Here is a 19,846-nt window from a genome sequence, read left to right as displayed (position 1 = left end):
TTGAACTGCGCGTCAGCGGAGTAATGAAATCGCAGCAAGAGAAATGAACAGTAAAGAAAGTGAAAAAAAAAAAAATGCCCGAGAAGGGACTAAAAAACTGCCGCAGCAGAGCACACTGTCAAGTCCACCGCCATACCCTCTAGCTTCTACACATCATGAGATAGAGGGAACCACACACAAACAACGAGGACAGTCGTCCCCTTTGAACGCAAGAGAGACAACTTCGAGTAGTAGTAGCGCACACAGAGACACACACCAAAGCAAAACAAAAAAGGGATCCTGTCCTTTTTTGTTTTCTTTCTTTCTTTGCTAGTGAAGAAGAAAAAAAAATTGTGATCTCTTTTGGTTGCTTTGTCGCTGGCGGGAAAGTGAAGAAGATCGCTGATGAAGCGAGTCAGGAACAGGAGGAAGAAACAGAGAGAGGGAGAGAGAACGCCCGGTCCAACATGAGTACGCACGTGCACACACACACACACACACACACACACACGTACACACACATCACAGCCATGAAAGCAGAAAATAAACACGGAGACACACACATAGACGCACACATGCACACGCTCGTAAGAAGTGGAATGAGGGGAGAAGAGGAAACGTATCAAGGGAAGAAACCAAATAAATACAAAAAGATGGAGAAAAAAAGATGTCATGCCTCTTGTGTCGATATGAGTTGCAAAGAACGGGCAAGAGGGGGGAGGGAACAGTTTCCGTACAGAGGGAAAGAGCTGAAAGAAGATAAAACAAGCAACCGAAAGACACGAAAATATAAAAACAACGAAACGAGTAGAGACACAGACAAAAGAGAGAGAGAAGCGAAACAAACAGAAAAAAAAAAACGGCTCGTATTTACTAACAGGAAGGAGAAACAGAAAGGATGAGGGAAAGGAGGGAGGATAGTGCGGTAGATTTGCATCCCTAACAGCATAGCTACAAACTCGTGCACAGAGACAGATAGACAGGCTTGCAAGGCACAGAGAGAGAGAGAGAGAGTCCTGCAATACGATCGGTGCTCCGTTGCCATCACCACGAAGCGGGCTCTTGCACCCTTCACCTTCACGAACACATGAAGCAAAAAGCGAGTCGAGAAGGAGAGACGTTCACAAAGAGACGGAAAGAAGTGAATCACAATGCAGGAACACAATTCACACAGACACGAGCACGTGCCCACGCCACCACAGAAACACACACACGCACACCTATACACAATGGATGCTAAAGATAGAGAGGTGCAACGATAAACGCACCAACGCGCACATGCACGAGCAGGGAGAAAGCATTTCATTCAGATTTTCCCTTCCTCCTCTCTCTGCTCCAGCAGTGGCAGCAACAGGGGGAATGCAGAGAACAGCAGAAGATAGGCAATTGGCGAGTGCAAAGATCATACCGCAGCAAGAGTGTGCTTGCTTCTACCCCTTCTGTTCGCCACTCAGTGAAAGTGAAGGTGTTTCCAACGCGCCTGCTACCCCTTCCGGCGGTCCTTTTGGATGCCACACGGACGCCCCCACAAGAGTCAGCTGTGCTCCAGCCAGCAGAGGAGGAAGGTGGCATATGTCAAAGAGAAGGAGAGTGTGCGAAAATATGAAACAAGCCCGATGTGTGATCCTGCACGAAGAGACAAAATTGAGAGAAGATCCAGAGATAAGAACATCAAAGCATGACACGAAAAGCGTCGATGCACCTTTAGCACGGCAGAAAAAAAAAGTAGAGAACCTCAAAGCGGCTGAAGGCTGCCTCTTTCTTCCTTCCATTCTCCCCCTTTCTCCTTTCATTCTGGCCACACAAGTGCGAGAAAAGGAGGGGGGAGCGGAACACGAAAAAGAAAAAGGGCGAAGTAAAGGGAAGGGAAGGGGTATGTTGCACAAAGCAAGCGAAAGAGAAGAGATCGAAATCACACCAGACAGAGAAACACACAAAGAGTAAACTGTACAAGGAAAACCGTTCTGCGCCTACACGTCATTGCCTCGCCAGTAGGTGTCCCTTACCTCACACAAAACGCCAAATCCTCGCACACGCACACCACACCGGAACCATCCATCCACAACTGGTGCCCTCTTGTAGTAAGAGTCGTTCACGATCGAATCGGCGGATGAGGACTCAGAGGACAAACATAACCAAATGTAAGAAAAAAAGAATTCGAAAGCCCACACTCTGCAGCCATAATAATTCACGATGCGTGATCGAATGAATCATGAAGCGCCCCCGCGACTGGAAAAAAAGGAAAGAAGAATGTAGAAAAGCAAGACTGAGAACAAAGGTGGAAGAGGAGACGCTAGACAGCACACGTGCAGATAAAAGGGAGAGAAAAGCAAACACGTAGGAATAGAAAGAAGAAACGAGAGGGGAAACAACGATTCGGCCAGAGAAACTTGGCTATCCTACACTGCCAAAGGGGGGGTTAAAGAGAAAGAGAAGCGGCACCGAAAGATAAAGCAACAAACAGGCGGAAGGAACGCAGTGAGAGTGTCGTCGTAGACTTTGACACGAATGTGTCCACTCTCTTTTTGGCTTGAGGAGCTGCATCCCTCACGATGACTAGTATGTGAGTATGGGTGTGGCCTTGCGGGTGCTGAGGCTACAAGAGCGAGGGACAGTGGTTCAAAAGACTAGCGCAAGCACAAACAAAAAAAAAAGCACACACCCCAGCACACGCTTCTCTTGTGTGACCGCTTATCGTCCCGCTATCACCCTCTCTCTTGTGAGCTAGGTTTACTCAAAAAGCAAGAAACAGTAAAGGCCAATGGAGGAGACCCGAAAAAAGAGGGGTCATGAGAGCAAGCCCTTAAAAGAAAAGGGAGACACGAGGGCAGGGACGAAGTACCGGCAGAGAGGGGTGGTGGCAGACGAGAAGAAGTAGAAAGATGACATGAACAAAAACAGCGGTAAAGAAAGCATGAGTAAATACGCAGGGAGACAGGAGGGCCGCAACAAGAACTAGAGCCAGAGAGACAAAGCACAAGAGGAGCAAAAAAAAAAAAAGAAGTGAAGAGGGGAGACAAGAGGAAGGAAAAGCGAGAAAGGTCCAACCATGGCAAATAAGACTAAAACATACAGAGAGAGAGAGAGAGCGCTGAGAGAAAGTCCACTGCCACAATTGACATTAGCGAGCCAAGTCAACACACTTCGTTTTGATAAGGAGGGGGGAATGGTATTCTGCTTCATTTTCAACATCTTCAGCCTACCTCACCTTCTACACCTTAAATCATTGCATCCCTGGTCTGGTTCCATTGTTCCGCTCATTCGTGATCGCTTCGTACCATTGGCACGGCCAGATCGGTTCACCACCGCTGCTGTACTGATACCTTCCCGTCACACCGTTTGCACGCCCACTGGCAGCAGCAAAGTAGGTCGTGAGTGATGACGCAAGAGGCGTACCCAGAGCGTTTCATCCAGAACCGCGTTGTGGCTACTTCGCGGCTTTGTCGAAGCTGCTGTTCTGGGTCAACTTTTTCCGCGCGGCCTGTGGCGCCACCTTGGCGGGTATGTGGTGCTCCACCTTCTTAATGGGCCCGGTTGCAGCTTGTTTCGCCGATGCGCCAGCTGAGCTGGAGTTCGACGTCCTCTTTCCCCCGGTCACGGGAGGAGAGACTGCTTCACTGCCGCTGCTAGACGTTTTCTTGGACGCTCTGCGTTGACGCAGCTCTTCTGCTATTGTGGGGGAGTGAGAAGGGGACTTTTCCTGCTCCGACGAGTCTCTATCGTAGGTGTAGCCGGCCAACGTGACAATCGCCTGCGATGGCGACTCATTTTGCACAATCACCTCGCTCGTAAATTCTTTCGCAAAGTTGTGTGCCGGGTTTGGATCAGGTGTGATCGGAGCCTTGAGCTTACACCCCTCTAGAAGACCAAAATCGAGATTTGAAAAGCATTTGTGTGCCTTGAACTCCTCCAACGTTTGCAGGCGACGCTCGGGGTTCTTGTTGAGCAGGCGCCGAATCAAGTCCTTTGTCTCCTCGGTGATCTGAATGTGCGATGGAAAGGAGACATCCTCTGTCAAAATCTTCATCTGCATTTGCATCGGATTTTCGTCGTAAAAGGGGAGGTCATTGAAGAGCATCTCACACATCATGAGCCCTAGGGACCACCAGTCCACCGCCTTGCCGTGTGGCACACCCTTCAGCAGCTCTGGAGCCAGATACTCGTTCGTACCACAGTACGTCACAGCGTTTGGCTCGTGCACGTTCGCTTTGGCCAGTCCAAAGTCGGTCAGACAGGCGTGCCCCTCATGGTCAAAGACAACATTCTCTGGCTTCAAATCGCGATAAATGATGTTGCGGCTGTGCAGATACCCGAGCGCCAGGGCCACTTCAGCCGCGTAAAACTTGACGACCTCCTCATCGAGTGGAGCGTGCTGCTCAATGTAGGTGAAGAGCTCGCCTCCTGCTAGTAGGTCAAGGATCATGTACAGATTTCCTTGCTCTTGAAAAGAGTAGTGAAGGTGAACAATAAAAGGATGGTCTATTTCCTCCAAAATAATACGCTCTGCAAATGGCGCCTTAATCTCCGCCTGACGCATCTTCTCTGCGCTCATTTCCTTCATAGCGTACCATTTGTCCGTGTCCTTCTTCACTACCATGAACACCTTGCCATAGGAGCCTTTGCCCAAGACAAACTTCTTTTCAAAGTCACTAAGGGTCACCTTCTCGGACCCAATGCTGCTCGAGTTGTAGTGCCGAAGCGTGTCCATCCACTCAGTTTTCCGCCCTTCTCCGTCTGCCTGGAAGTACGTGGCCTCTGCCTTTTCCGGCTGCACTGCCCACGTGTTAGGTTCTGATACCTCGCGCAAGGTGGCACACTTGAGGTCCAGCTCCTTCACCACTGCCGCACCAGATTCCTTGTCCCCCTTTGTCCTCCAAATGTACAGCTTCGTGTTATCGATCTCGATGTAACGCGTCTCCCAGCTACCGTCCTGGGACAGCACCTTCAAATACCCACTCATGCCTCCTACCTTTTGTATGTCTGTGTGGGCGTCTAATGCGCTTTCCAGTGGTCGGTGCTCGTCGTCCTTTCGTGCACGCAGTCGGGGTGTTTTGGGAGAAGGGGGTGACGAGAAGCCGGGCTGCGATGATGAGGAACCTGTTCTGTACACTGAATAAGGAGGAAACAAAGTTAGACCCACCTGCTCAGCTCAAACAAATGCGGGACCGAGGGGAGCTAAAACGTACACAACGCACCCAAGAGAACGAGCACGCAAAGTAAATGACAGTTAGCAGAGTTCGCCACAGACACAGGTTTCCAGGCGCTTCGGATCTTTGTATTGACTGTGTCTGTGGTGTGAGAGGGGGGAAGAGATTCAGGAGGTGCCAGTGAAGAGACGAGAATCAAACGGTAAGAAGGTACTATACACCTTGACACAGAAGCAGCTAGTAAAAGGGGGGAAAGAGCAAGAAAGAGACCAAAGAAGACTCTGCAGCTGGTGCTACGGCGCAGAAAAGGAAGAGGGAAGAGAGTCAACGGGACTACGCGGCGAAAAAAAAAATATATATATATATATAGTGACTCTCCACCTCTCTTGGGGAACCTGGGTGTGGGGGGTGGAGGGGCGTAAGAAAGGGATCGCTGTTGTTGTTCATTCAAGGATACACACCACACAGCGAACGAAGAGAGAAAAGCGAGAGAGGCACAGAGCCAAAGAGGAGGAAGTGAAGAGTGGGTGTGAAAACAAACCGAAAAAAAAAAAGTATGAAGGAGAGAAAGGAGTGGTGCTAAAGGTGCTTCCTGCCGAAACAATGGAGTGGAGGCGAGAAGGGAAAAAATAAATAGGAGCAACAACACGAGCTGACTACAACAGAGGGAACAAAGGAGTGTCTAGTTCGAGAAGAAGCAAGAAACACGAACGGTGACGTTTGGTGATAACCGGGCAGTCTCATGAGATGCTCCAGAGGACAGGAGATATTTAAAAGAAAGCACGACAAAGAAACACACAAGAAAGGGGGGAAAGAAAAGATGAATGGAAAAGTGTATGAAAACCGTCTTTACTTGTGCGTTTCCTTTCCTTGGGTACTGCGCTTGCCGTCGTTTCTGTTGATCCGGAAGCTTTTCAGCGCCACTTCCAGATAAGAAAAAGTACACGACACAATCCTACAAAGGAGAAAGAAAGGGGTGAAGGTGTAATAATGATGGTGAAAAGACGGAGAGAGGCTCTGCACGAGAGGTAGATCTAATAGAAACAAATGAAATGGGGAGTAGTGGTATGGTGAAGCGAGTGCAGTGCTGTTTTCGTTTGAGGTGAGTGAGCGTGGGTAGGCGAGGATGTGTGCTGTGTTTTCCGCGGCTGTAATAATACGATATGCCCACGCAAGACAAAGCAGTGACAGGAAAGGAGAGCGTTTCATGATAAGCAGGGGTCGATTGAGTAGAAAGAATGCACAAAGGCCTTTGACAGGTGACATGAGAAAAAGTGCGAGTGAGTTTCAAGTCGTGCTCCCCTGACTGAACACTGAAGAGGCAGGCAGGAAAAGTTGAGATACCACCGTCCTGCAGCCCCTTGGCAAAACGGCTGCTATGACAGTCAAGTCAGAACCGCCCGGTCCTCGATCGTACGACATGGGTTTCAAACTTCAACCATACCCCACTCATCCGCGTAATTAAGCCGAACCAGAATATGCCGCTTCTTTTGTGTGTACAAGTGTGTGTCTGTGCCTCCTCTGCCCCTCTGCAGCCGCTTCTGTTTCTTCCGCTGTTCACTTTCGCCATGTGGACTAAGCCAATGAATCGATGTGCTCTACACCCACCAAGTGTCAGTGTCGAAAAAAAAAAGTATTAACAGTAGCAGTTGCTTGTTTGGAGGTCTATGTACAGCTGTGGGAATCTATGAGGAAACCCTACCACAGGTTTCTCCCGCTACCTGCCTAGTCTAAGGTCAGAGACGGAGCGCCTATATACTTATGCATCCACCTCTCTCTTTACTCTCGATGTGGTGTCTCCTATGGTATCGTTGATGCACTGCATCAGGAAGCAGTGATACGAAGCGGCACACTGCTGAATGTATCTCTGGCTCGCGGCAGTCAGCCACATTGTGAAGGAGCGTCGAAGGAGCAACAGCTCCTCTCTTTGCTGAAGGGTTTCCATACGCACAGCCGTCGCCGAGGAAAGGCTAATACCCTTTGTATGCGCGCACAACACACCCTGTAGTACCGCGGACGGCGAGAACACCTCACTCTGGGTCTCAAGAGGAGTAGCCGTACCAGTACCAGAGCTCGATTCGCGCTCGCACCTGCACTGACCTTCGGGCCTCGAAGAGAGCTGAAATGCCACGGTGATGGCCTTTGTGACTCCGTCGTGATCTTGAGAGCAGCGGCACGCCTTACCCCTGCCTATTTCTCCTTCTGAGCGTTGCATCGTTGCAGTAGAGACGCATTGCCCACGAAGACGCGCAAGTCGCTCAGTATGGAGTGAGGGTCCACGGGGCACTGTTGGGTGGAAACTGCGCGAGGCAGTGTGTTTGGCATGTTTTCGCAATTCTATCGGCACTTCTGATGCTGGTGAGCGGTCAAGGCAGGTCCGCTGCTCCTTCCTCTTGCTCAGGGGCACTTCGCACCTCAGGAGGGCGTTGTCGCTTGACCGAACTGCTGTTTTTTTAGGGGCACTGTCGGAGGCATGAGAGAGAAGCTCTCGCACGAGGCCCAGCGTTTCCGCGTCCGGCGTGCCAACCTTCATAGGCGTTGTGGATGCAGAGGGAAGCAATAGACCTGGACGTACGTCTGCATCCAGAGTCTCCCACCATTTGCATTGGATAGCGTCTACAACCTCATCACGCTCCACCAGATGAGCATTGGCCCAATCTCCTTCTACATTAACAACGTCGTTGGCCTCCACTGAAGTGCTCTGACTTAAGGAGAAATCGACTTGCCGAGTCAGCTTGTGTGTGGGACTGCAATCCATCCCTCCAGTCCACTCAACCTTCTCAATATGCGGGGCCTCCCTCATTACAACGTGTGCGTGTGCATCCTCCTGGGCAGTTGACAGCGTCGTCATTTTGAACTCCACCCCAACAGGGAGCACCTGGGTAACAGCGAGATCCAGCTGCCGTAGTCCGTTTGCCGACCTCCCTGCGGCTGCAGAGCCGGCGCCAGATTCCCTAAAGCTCCAGAATCCGGACATGGAAAAAAAAATCAACGAGATGCACTTTCAACGGAAGTGGCCCTCGCTGAATACCATGAGGTCAGAAGATAGAAAAAGAAAGGAAGAGGGAAAATTGCTGATTGTGGCATCGACCCCATCAACCTATCCACAGCGTAGAGGGCAGCAGCCGGCGACCATTCCGGGCCAGACCAAGTGCGCGAAAGCTTCATCCTGTGCATACGTTGCATTGAGGTCCACACACACACACACACATATATATACACTTGTTGGAAGGTTGGCGTTGGTAACAGATATGGAGGGATGGTCTGTTGGTAAGGATAAACCTGGGGGCTCTTAAGTTGTCTTTTTTCGAAGTTCCCGTTTCAGTATTACAAGATATGACGGTGCGGTCGAATCTCTTCCAAGAACGCACCCACTCAAGTGTCACAAACCTCGACGAACCAGTCCGTCACCGAGAAAAAAAAACACGCGCCAAAAGCTGAGGCAAGGAATGGAAAGGGAGAGAAATGATCCAGCTTATCACATTGAAATAACTGAAGCTCTGCTGCAGCAGCGATCCTCGATAAAGCCCCTGAATGCAACCAAGGAAGAAAAGAGAAACATGCAAGTCCAGGCCCACCATATCACAGCTACTCCATTTCTCTCTCCACCGGCGCCCTCACCCCTCACGCACCCCAGATCCATCAGAGCCCAATCCAGCATGTGCCTCCTCGCCGGCCTGTTTTCGACTACTCCCCAGTATCATCACCGAGGAACCGAAAGACACCATCCCCGGTTCGGCCAGCTGGCCTCTCCTCTCCTGGCGTGAGCCGTATGGGAATGAAGAAATGTTACAAGAGAAGGTGGACAAAGATGCCGTTTGTGAAAACGTGTTCGAAAATAAAAAAGAACGACGAAAGCCAGCCCCGCAGCAGCCGAGTGCTTGTTGAACTCTTTAGCCCCCCCCCGCCCGCTCTCCACCTCAACTCTGACGTACATATCCGCCGGCCCTCTCCTGAGTCTGAGCCGCTCACTTAGACGGTGCCGTCATAACTGCCTCCTCACACAAACGTCTATGGCGAAATTGGTGTTGTCGTCTCAGTCACTGAGCACAGGCCACACGGTGCTGTCGCAGCACAATCTCCGAAGAACAGCGCCAGGAGAACGGAAGAAGAGCAACCGAACAAAAAAAAACGGCTCGCTTTATTCCCATTTAGCGTGCTAGAGAGAAGAGAAGCGCAGAGGGTGCCACATCACGACGCCGTGATCCTTTGCACTGCCGCCACTATTGCTTCTGAGTTGGAATCGGCGGGGATACTCCTCACAAACCAGTCCACGAACACAGGACTCAAGTCGGACTTAAACCTTTCAGGGCTGTCTTCGAGCGCCTTAAGCACTGTTGCACACACGGCCGCGTCGTGAGTCTTGTTTCGACACGGGCAATCGGCCGGTGCCAACGCAATGGCCGCAACGGCTGTTAACATTTGTCGCGGCAAAGCTTCTGAAGCGTGTTTGAGAAGATGCTCTGGAAGCGTCTTGGCAAGAGCGTCGTTGGGAGAGACATCGTTCTTGGCAAACGCGTTTTCAAGGTTAATCCGCAGTTCAGTGAGAGTTCCAAAGTGACGACTGTACAGCACCTCGCGGGCCGCGGCGCGGATGGTCTCGTGATCCTCTCCATCCTCCGGCATCTCACTTTCTTGAGGAACCGTCCTCGCAGGCCGAGGCGGTCGTACTCCAACACTGCAGTTTGCAGTGACAGTAAGAATTTCAGCGGAGGGCAGTTTCTGTGTGGATAGAGATGCCATCAGCCGCGCCAGTGATTGGAATGGAATGGTGCGGAATGTCATGAGCCGTATGAGCGAAGCGCACATACTCTCTTGAATCGCGGAGGAGATCTCGATATTGGAGGCGTGCGCGTAGTTCCAGATGTGAGTCGCACTCTGGGGCCCCACAAAAGCGCTCACCTTCTCCAAACGTGTCATCAATGCTGTGTGGAGTCCCTCTACTGCCGCCGTCAGTTCGACACTCGGCTCACTGACCTGCTGTCTAACGCGGAGGATTGCATTCATCAGTTCTCCGACCTGCTCATCCGTGTGGAATTGCGCAGTTTCTGCCACACGGATGAGAAGTTGAGAAATTTGCTTCTGGGAAGCGTCCACAAATGGCGCGGCGCAAAGAAGAACAATGGCCTCCCGTGAATGCATCCCCTCCACCCCTGCAAGAGCGCGCGCCAGCGTCTCGTGTGCAATCTGCTTCCACTTCGCATTGTCTCGCGTTTGCATTGAGTGATGATGTAGAACAGACGCCAGTGTGGACAGCTGCTGAACCGGCATCGAAGAGAGACACGGCTCAAGATGAGAGAGGAGTCCGTCCTGAAGCTTTTCATTCTCTGTGACTCTCAAGCGCTGAAGTGCCTGGAGCACCATCACTACTTCTACGGGTACCATTTCGCGCATCACTAACTGCACGATCGGCATGACCTCACCAACCATTACTTGCTTCGCCTCTGGCGGAAAGATGACTCCCAACGCGTTCGCAAAAAGAGCAACATTCTGAGGTGAGATGCCACTAATGTTGCTCCGAATCCACTGGAACGCCTGCTCCACCGCCTCCGTCTTTGCTGGGATAGAGAAAGTGGCAGCGCAGTTGATCACAATGGCAACAGATCGCTCGTCTTGGGTGGAGGGATCGATGCGTATGCGACGCAGAAGCCGCCGAGCCTCCTTTAGAATCCCAAACCGTTCCTTTGTGTCTTTTGCTTTCTTGTACTCATGTTTCATCTTCAGTAGCTTGTCCGCGTCTTGCGCAAGATACTGCTCCTTGCTACGTCGTGGTGCCAATTGACGATCGTCACCGTCGTCCTGGCGATTTCCAAAACCCTCTTGACGGTTGTTGAACCCTTTCCGGCGATTGTTGTAGCCCTGGTTACGATCATCATAGTTCTGCCGACGATTACTGTACCCTTGCTGATAGATGTCGTGTCTTTGCGGGCGATCGTCATAGCGCTGCTGGTGATTTGCATAGCCCTGATTGTGGTTCTCGTATCCATGGTCGCCACCGCCACCTCGCCTAGGGCCACTTCCGCGGCCTTGGTAGCCCCCACGCTGACGGAGCACAGCACATCCGCCCAGCGCCGTACTGTATGCCCGAGCCCAGAGTGGCGCGCCCGCCAGTGTCGCGCACCGCTGCAGCATCTGATCCTTCGCAGTTCGTTCCCTTTCTAACCTTTTGATAAGTGGCCTAGGGTGCAAGTACCTTTGTGGTGACATTGAAATGATAAAATAGAAAAATCGGCTTGCTTCAGACGTGCACGCAAGAAGGGTGGAAAGAGTGACATACATTGTTGTGCGCATGCGGGTGCTTGTCAACGCAAATTATCGATGTGTGTGCACGCCATACTACGTGACTGACCGCCAAACACTGCGCACACTACTCTAAAGGAAACGTTGTTACGACAAGCTCATGTGAGAGAAAAGGTGGTGTGGAGGGAGTATTGGCACAGTCCTCAGTTGGAGGAACACGGTACGAAGAGCAAACCGTTCGGAGATAACTGGCGCCCCAGGGGGATGAGGAGAATCCAAGGTTGCCGTAGTCTTCTTTGACGATCTTTTTTTTCCTAGGTGCTCAGAATAGGTCATCAATCGCACAGTCTTCGCAGAACGCTTAATCCATGCATGCTCAGGGTGAACCCGCAAGCGTGCACGTCCGTGCAAAAAAAAAAAAAAAAAAGAAAAGAAGAAGCATGAAAGGAGAGAAGAAAAAAAAAAGAAGAGTAGATTGTCTCAAAAGAGCACGTACGAACACATGGCTAGGACCCGATGACATAAACACAGGAGACAAGCAGTGATGAGAAAGGCAGCAGTGATCACTGAGAAGCGCTGGCGCAGGACACCACACATTCAACTCAAGTGCGTTGTTTTCCGGTGTTTCAGAGTATCGTAACGAACGTTCTCCTAAACCATGCAATCTGTGCACGATTACACTTTGCCCAAACCACCCCGAAGCCCCTCCAGGTATTGCCTGTGAAACTGCATCCGTTCCAACTCAGTCCCGGGGCGTTCGTGAAGCAGCGCCAGAATCCATGCATCTAAGAATGCGCTCACGTTCTTCTCGCACATGTAGTTATTATCCTCGACCTTCTTGGGTTGGTAATCAGCACCCGCAGAGATCTCCGTCCCGTTCATGATGTCCCTCACTATGCGCAAACAGAACTCCACAGGATCACTGGGATGGTCTTGGAGAATGCAGCGAGAGATCATTTCATAGAAATCGACAATGCCGCCCTGACGAAGATAAGCTTTCGCCGCTTCGATCCCCTGCTCAGTACTCGTCCACTCCGGTGCGCTCACCTTTTTCTGCTTTGGATCCCCCATTTTAAACGATGCGGTCACTGCGGTGGCCGTTGACTGCGTGGCAAAGGCAATCAGAGACTGTGCCTGAGTTTGCTTATGTATGAGCTTATGAGTTGGTGAGTCGGTCCCTACGTCCGATTGAACTATTCACCAGCTGTGACTACCTGTGACTTCACACAAAAGACGCAATGCAGAGAGCAAGATTGTATTGAGAAACAAATTCTGGAAACGAAAGGCATGCGAGAAAACCGATTGTGGGCAAGGACCTACCACGGAGTTGTCAGAATTATCTGAGTAATAGGAATGATTGTTTGCTCTACGCTAAGGAATCTGTGGTTGAAAAAGGTAGATTGTTCGAGGAAGTGACAGGAAGACAAAGAAAAAAGAAGACAAAGCACATCGAAAGGAAGGCGACGTCCACGATCCCGCCCCTCTGCAGCAGGCGCACATCATGCCGTGGCGCTGACCATATGAATGGTCGTACAGACTCTGGCACTCTCTGCTTTGTGTCCACATGGGTCTATCTGATACATCTCCAACGACCAGAGTCACACAAACAGTGAAAACCACGCCAGTACCATGACTACTTCTCCTCAGGGCCTGCCAGCTTGACCTTAGACCACTCCTACCGCTACATCACTTGATTGAAGCCTTTATTGTTTCGAATGACAGGAGAGTCACATTCACACGGAAGCACACGCACATAGACACGGAGAAGAAAAGGATGCATATGTGTACAAATAAAGGTGGCGAGGATGCGTCAAAGCAGGCAACAGAAGGCCTGTGTGTTCACGTATCAGCTATGCTGCCCCCGATATACCGTAGCCCCGAGTCTTTTTGCCGTGTGGTGCAGTGTCCTTCCCACTTGGGGGGAAGTTGCTTGTTTTGGAGTCTGGTGTGCACCGCACATTCCTTGAGGAAAATGAGGTGGCTGAACTACCAAAACGGAAAGGAGTAGAAAACAAAGAAACAAATACGCAAGCAGTACACCTCTTTTGCTTGTCGCTGCTCTCACTGACTTGCCGGAGCACCGCGGCCACGACCACGGCCGCGGTAGCCGCTGTAGCGCCTCAAACCACCTCTGCCGGTGCGCTGAGAGTTGCGGTCCACGACGCCTCCCCGCCTGGCTGCCTCCAGCGTGTCGTGGATAGCTATGTCGGTGTTGAGGGACGCTGTCAACTCAGCCTGCTGCCAGTTCATCTGCCCCAAGTGGCGATTTCCGTGGAACGAGTCCGGGTCCGGGTCATCCCATAGATCGGTCGCATCTCTGGGTGCACTACGTCCATCGTCGCGTCTGCGGTAGTTTGGACGACGCCCGAACCGTGCGTCCAGCATCTTCTCCATCGCGTCCTCATGATGCTCACCGCCACCGCGCCCACGACCTCCGTTTCCACCGGCTCCGGCAACAGCATCCCCCCCGCTTCCACCGCGACGACCGCCTCTGTCACCCCCTCTCTCCCCGCTCCGCTCACTACCACCACCACCACCACCACCACTGCGGGTTGAGTGTCCTCCGCGTCGACGAGCTCCGCCGCGACCGCGACCACCACCTCTACTGCTCCTTGGGCCCCCGCGGTCGTCGTGTGCAGGGACATCGCGACGCTGGACGTGGTCTTCGTATGGCGCTTCCTGCAGTCTGTCCAATGGCGCCAAATAGAAATGGTCCTCCGGTGCCTCCTGTGGAGGCGGGCTGGGAGGCGCTGGAGTCTCAAGGCGCAGCCCCGGCGTTTGCTGTATCGGTATTGGTGACACAATAGGAGGAGACACAATTCGCAAAGTCGGGCTCGGGCTCCCAGTCGTCTTACGAAAGAGAATCTTGGAGAGGTGCACAGCCTCGTTGTAAACTCGGTGCGTCTGCTCGTAGTGCTCGACGATGCGCTGCAGGACCTCTTCGACACGCTCGTTAATGATTGTCTCAGCCACCTGTGTGTTTTCCCAACAGAGATAGGTGAGAGCTTTGAGTGCGTGTACAATTAACTTCTCCGTTGTCAAATGTGTCTGCATTGCTTTCACGATGAGCGGAATCGCCCCAGAGTCAGCAAGTAGCTGTCGATTGCCCTCCGAGTTGAAGGCGAACTGGGAAATGGCACGGCAGGTCGACTTCTGCAAAAGAGCGTTGTTGCTATGTGCGCGCATTGCCTTCAGAATCTCTGGAATCGCGTCAACGGCGACCCGCTCCTTAATTTCAGTGTTCCACGCAAGCGTCCCCAGTACAGAGCACCCGAGCTCCAACATCCGGAGTCGCTCAAAATTATCCATGGCGTGGATGACACATTGCACACCACCCAGCTCAAAAATTTGCTGCTGTGCGACTGTGTTATCGAACGCGAGTGCGCTGAGGCCGCCACAGGCGTTGAGCTGCACCTTGGGGCTTGATTTGTGGGTGCGCATGGCTACCAGTAGCAGCGAGACACCGCCAAGGCGGGTCACAGCACGGTTGAGATCGGTGTGCTCGTACGCCAAGTGAGCCAGTGCGTTGCACGCTTCCTGCTGCACCAGCTGAATCTGCGGAAAGCGCTTCATTGCTGCAATTACAGCATCCGCTCCGAAAAGCTGATAGAGCCTGTCCTTGTTCAATGGCGAGACGAGGGACAGCGTCACAATTGCGCGGCACGCCTCCTCCTGCACCTCGCTGATGTTCTCATGCCGGCGCATGGCGGCGACAATCTGCTCCAACGCCGCTACAGAATCCGCCGAGGAGACGTTGCTTATGTTGGCCAGCGCACGACACGCATGCTCCTGCACCTCATGGTTGTTAGGGTGGTTACGCATTGCATCCACAATGACCTTGTACCCGTTATTCGCTGTGATCTGAGCGGCGTTGTGCTCGTTCGTCCAGGAGAGGTACGACAGTGCCACGCAGCCATGCATTTGCGCGCGGTCGTAGTTCGGATGCTGTGCCATCCCACGAATGATAAAGGGGATTACCCCTTTGGCGCTCATCTCATCACGGTAGCGCTCGCAGTTGAATGCAACTTGCGCAAGAGCACGACACGCGTTCTTAACGAGGCCAGGGCTTGTGTAGTGCTCCTCTAGGGCCTTCATAATTACCTGTATCCCTTCTAGCCGCACCACATCCGCCTTTAGATCGCTGTTCCAGCACATAGTGCCAATCGCGAGGCATCCGTTTTCCTGCAGTCGCGACTTTTTACCGCGGCGCATGGAGTCCAGAATCAGCGCGACACCCCCATTCTCCACAATAACCTGCTGACCGGTCTGATTGTTGAACGTCAGTCCAGACAGCGCGGCACATGCAGACATGAGTAATTCCTCATTGTCTGGGAACCTTCGCATGGCATTCAGAACCAGCACCAAGCCTCCCGACTCTGTGATGCTCGCCGTGATTGTCTCAGAGTCGAACGAGAGGTACGAGAGGAGACTGCATACCTCCTCTTGAATCGCGGAGTTGCTTTGGTACATGCGCATCATCTCCAGCACGCGCGGTACACACCCGGTGGTGTAAATCTTCGCCTTCATCTCTTTCGCGTTGATAGCGACACCGCACAGAAAGTGAATGCATTCGAGGACAACCAGCTCCGACTTGGTGTTGTTGAAAAGCGACGATACACAATCCCAGTCAATATACTGAGACCGCGGAAGGTTGCTGAACACACGCAACACGTGACCGCACAGCATTTCAGACTGCTGATACCGAGCCAGCGCGTCGGCCAAGTACATCATGGCAGGAGAATCGGCGTCGACCATGTTCGCCGCCCCAGAGCTGGTGACGTTTGCAGTGATGCGTGCGACGTACGTGGTGATTTCCTCGTCGCTAATGTGCTCGTGTAGAACTCCCTCCAGTGCAGTGACGCCTTTTGCGTCGACAAACTCCTGACTTACAGACAGGAATCGATCAGGAAGCTCCTTGTAGTAGGAAGTGAACTCTGCCAGTGTGCGGGTCACAATGCGCACAATGGTGGCGTCACTGCAGTGGTTCTGCAGCGCGTTCGTAAGCTGCGTGATACCGTCCCCAATGTTGTACAGGTTGAAGTGCGATAGGAGAGTAACAGCTGCCAGGACACTCCTGCAGTCGTGTGGATTGTTGCGCAGGGCATCCACGGCGACCTTCGGCACCTCAAATTCGGAGAAGAGAGACACCGTAAAATCGTCTGTGCAGTAGTGATGAATGAGCGCGCACACCCAGCGAGAAAACTCGGGCCAGTTGGCGTGCTGCCGCGCGATGCCAACCACGTTTTCCACAATCTCCTCCACCTCATCTGGCGATAGCTGCGAGCTCACGCACGTCCTCAGCAGCAGGGTGACGTTCTGCGCAGCGCTACTCTCCGTTGATGTTTGGAGTCGATTCTGCAGAATGGCAACACGCTTTGCCGCATCTGGCGCTTGTGCGCACATGATTGTGTACTCTGGTGTCTCAACGCCTTTGAAATTGAGCTGCTGCATGGGAGAGCCACGCACCATTTGATCAAAAATGTACTCCATCCTCCTTGACAATTTTTCGCAGTTCTCCGGACTGGCAACGTGATGCAGCTCGGTGAAGCCGTGAGTATGTGGCTTCGTGATCCATCCAATAGGGTTTTTTTAGCTTTCCTTCGCCTGCACGAGTAGGCTTTTCCTCCCGCCTTACCAGAGTTCTGTAAGGGAATCAACAAGGCGAGCGCTAGCGTAGATATGGCAGAGCACGGAGCAGGTACAGATGTAAAGAACACCTCAAAGTGTTCTGTTCATTTAGTGTTATCAAGAGCGAGTAGATGAGATGATAGTTCTTTTTCTCTTTTGCTTCTTTCTAGCGTCGCTGTGTTATGTGAACGACTCGGGAAGAAGGAGAGAGGCAACCGGAAGCTCATCAAACACAATAAAAATAACAACCAAATAAAAGGGGGAGGGGCAAAAAAGAGAAAAGGTTCGAGTAGAGCCAGAGAACAGCATTCCGCTAGTCACTGTGCAGAAACAAGAAGGCACAAGAGTGAGTATTTCTTACTGACGTAAACCCTTCGTTAGGCACGCTCATCTCAACCCTTTCTTAGTATTTCTTCCCTGCTGTTGTTTTTTGTGGAGAGGCTGTCTGTTGTGTTGCCTTGATGCAGTTACGAGGAAGGCGGAGAGAGGCTTCGGTGAGCCGTTGCTCAATATATAGAAGTTGACGTACAGAAGTGAAATAGTTGCACAAGAGGCCAATACGACCGCGCTAGCCTAAAGAGTCGAAGTCCGAGAAAAAGGAGGGAGCTACAGAAAAACAAGTACGGGATAGGCCGCAAAGGAAGAAAGACCAGTAGAGAGTATTCTGCTCTTGCTTCGCTGGTGAGAGCTGCCATTGGTGTCCTTAAAAGCACAAAAGTTCCTATGAATCACCTCACTACTAAGTTCGCTCGATGGCGCGCACGTCGCCCATCTCCTTGGTTTGATCTACAAGCATGGCCTTGGCAAGCTGCTCCGCCAGGTCAGGTGACTTGAGAACCGAAACAGCAGCGAGCCCAAAGTAGATGGCGGTGCCAGGACCGCGGCTGGTGAGACAGTTCCCCGACTTTACCACAGCACTCGTGGAGTAACTGACAGAAGAGGGCAACCTCTCCTCAAAGCCGGGATAGCAAGTGACGCTCTCCACACCCTCCAACAGCCCCATGGGGGCAAGGACGACGGCGGGAGAAGCGCAGATTGCGCCGTACAGTTTTTTCCCCATCCGCATCTCCTGCAGAATCTTCTTCAGCGCCACACTGTTGCTGAGATGCACGGCTCCTGGCATGCCACCGGGAAGGAGCACCGCGTCATAGTCCGATGCAGAGACTTCTCCAACCAGAACATCGCACTTCACATTCGTTCCGTGAGCTAGGGTAATGCACTTCGACTCCATCACCGAAGCAAGAGTGACCTTCATCGCGCCTCGGGAAAGGACATCAATCATGCTGATCAGCTCGATGTCCTCGGAGTGATCAGCTGCGACGACAAGAACGCTCATGGTGTCTGGTTACGAGTGATTATACCGGTCAAAGTAAACAATAGGTGTCTCGAAGGCGCCAAAGAAGCCTGATTCGAGAGAGTGAGAAAGCAAAAGCCATATTGGAAAGCGCAGACAGTGAGTGTAAGAGCCTCAAGAGAGCAGCGAGCAAACCCACAGGATCGGTCTACCAGCCTGCCCACATTACAAGTTGAAATACCGTAACTGAAGAAAAAATACGAACTGTTAGAAAATACACATTCAGAGCAGGTGAGGCAGCGTCGCGAGAATGTTCACGGTAGAATAGATTCAAAGCGTGGACATACTAACTTCTCGCCGGCATTTCTATTTTTCTTTGTGAACACCCTACGTCGATCATGACGTAGCTTTCATAAGAATAACAGACATGTTGCCTCCAGCCGGAAGCACGTACACACAACACAAGTGGCCCTTGCTGCTCGGCTCTGTCAGCGGGACCAAATGGCCTAAAATGTGAACAACATCCCCCACACCAACACTCTCCTTCGCAAACGCAGAGAGTGATGCACCAACTGTCCGAATCACTATCCCCATGGACGTTTGCGCCTGGAAAAACGGAACATCGTACCGTACCGCAAACTCAACACAGTTAGTTGCCTCACTCACCCCTGGAAGCACTACGCTGACGCTTGTTGGTGACTCAGTAACAACTCCCACTAAAGTCACTACTGCAGAGCATCCCGAGTGACGCAGCGCTGGAAGGTGATCCAGTTCTGCTTTGCTGTTTTCGAGTGCTACGAACTCTTGAGGTGACTTTTCCTGAACCAATTCAGCTGAGGACAAGAACGTCTTCGCAGCCCTTGCAGGTACATACATGGCACTCGAGACAGCGGCTGTGGTCCGGCGGCTTTCGTTCAGTAGAGCGTCGAGCTCCTCAGTAGCATCCTTCAGCTGACGCCGCAGTCGCTTATGCTTTGCTTCTTCAAGCCGCAATTCTGTGTCTAAAACCGATGGGACAGTGTTACATGCTCTGGTTGGTGCGCCACTGGGCTCGGGCATTTTTGGCCACTCACGCCTCTCCACATGAACGGATGTGTCGCAGCTTTCGATCTCGTCAAAGACAGTATTCAGCGGATCGCTGTCGTCTACATCGTGGTTCGACACTGAAGGGGCTTTTGTGCCGCCCCACCGGACCCAGAGGGCCCGTGGGCTGCACTTGCGCACGTGCCGCGAGAGCATTTCTGCGGCGAGCGAGGCTTTCTCTGCTAGACGCTGGAGTGCTAAAAAAAAAAAAAAGGCGAGAGGAAAAAAGGCAGAGAGGCATCAGTTTTCGCTATAACTGTCCGCCACTGACGACACTCAAGGTGTTGACTTAAGAATGATTGCGATACAGAAAGTCAGATCCGCTTTCAGTTCACTTGGCAAGTCGGAAGCCTAACACTCCATTCAATGAGAGAAGCAAGAAGGCTACAGGGCTGATTTGCGGTCCTCAACTTTTTCGCTTGTGTGTGCATGTACGTGTGGTTCTAGCTGTGAATTAAAAGGGGCGTTATTTGGG

General features: G+C 52.0%; 7 protein-coding genes across 7 annotated transcripts; all 7 read right to left on the bottom strand.

The window, feature by feature from the left end:
• Positions 1-3,406: 3,406 nt before the first annotated feature.
• Positions 3,407-4,939, bottom strand: LBRM_30_0920 (putative rac serine-threonine kinase; the record flags this gene model as incomplete). The annotated part of the gene is made up of 1 exon (XM_001566675.1): positions 3,407-4,939. The coding sequence occupies one exon, from the start codon at positions 4,937-4,939 to the stop codon at positions 3,407-3,409; it is 1,533 nt and encodes a 510-aa protein (XP_001566725.1).
• Positions 4,940-6,885: 1,946 nt separating this feature from the next.
• On the bottom strand, positions 6,886-7,659 carry LBRM_30_0910 (conserved hypothetical protein; the record flags this gene model as incomplete). The annotated part of the gene is made up of 1 exon (XM_001566674.1): positions 6,886-7,659. One exon carries the CDS (start codon positions 7,657-7,659, stop codon positions 6,886-6,888), a length of 774 nt encoding a protein of 257 aa, XP_001566724.1.
• A 1,658-nt stretch (positions 7,660-9,317) lies between these two features.
• Positions 9,318-11,417, bottom strand: LBRM_30_0900 (putative mitochondrial oligo_U binding protein TBRGG1; the record flags this gene model as incomplete). The annotated part of the gene is made up of 1 exon (XM_001566673.1): positions 9,318-11,417. One exon carries the CDS (start codon positions 11,415-11,417, stop codon positions 9,318-9,320), a length of 2,100 nt encoding a protein of 699 aa, XP_001566723.1.
• A 624-nt stretch (positions 11,418-12,041) lies between these two features.
• On the bottom strand, positions 12,042-12,437 carry LBRM_30_0890 (conserved hypothetical protein; the record flags this gene model as incomplete). Its single annotated transcript, XM_001566672.1, has 1 exon — positions 12,042-12,437. The coding sequence occupies one exon, from the start codon at positions 12,435-12,437 to the stop codon at positions 12,042-12,044; it is 396 nt and encodes a 131-aa protein (XP_001566722.1).
• A 990-nt stretch (positions 12,438-13,427) lies between these two features.
• On the bottom strand, positions 13,428-16,856 carry LBRM_30_0880 (conserved hypothetical protein; the record flags this gene model as incomplete). The annotated part of the gene is made up of 1 exon (XM_001566671.1): positions 13,428-16,856. One exon carries the CDS (start codon positions 16,854-16,856, stop codon positions 13,428-13,430), a length of 3,429 nt encoding a protein of 1,142 aa, XP_001566721.1.
• Positions 16,857-17,733: 877 nt separating this feature from the next.
• On the bottom strand, positions 17,734-18,276 carry LBRM_30_0870 (putative 4-methyl-5(beta-hydroxyethyl)-thiazole monophosphate synthesis protein; the record flags this gene model as incomplete). The annotated part of the gene is made up of 1 exon (XM_001566670.1): positions 17,734-18,276. The coding sequence occupies one exon, from the start codon at positions 18,274-18,276 to the stop codon at positions 17,734-17,736; it is 543 nt and encodes a 180-aa protein (XP_001566720.1).
• Positions 18,277-18,684: 408 nt separating this feature from the next.
• On the bottom strand, positions 18,685-19,527 carry LBRM_30_0860 (conserved hypothetical protein; the record flags this gene model as incomplete). The annotated part of the gene is made up of 1 exon (XM_001566669.1): positions 18,685-19,527. One exon carries the CDS (start codon positions 19,525-19,527, stop codon positions 18,685-18,687), a length of 843 nt encoding a protein of 280 aa, XP_001566719.1.
• Positions 19,528-19,846: the final 319 nt, after the last annotated feature.

This window comes from Leishmania braziliensis, chromosome 30, assembly GCF_000002845.2.
Source record: "Leishmania braziliensis MHOM/BR/75/M2904 complete genome, chromosome 30".
NCBI classification, from domain to species: Eukaryota; Euglenozoa; class Kinetoplastea; order Trypanosomatida; family Trypanosomatidae; genus Leishmania; species Leishmania braziliensis.
This window is presented reverse-complemented; position numbering and strand designations above follow the sequence as displayed.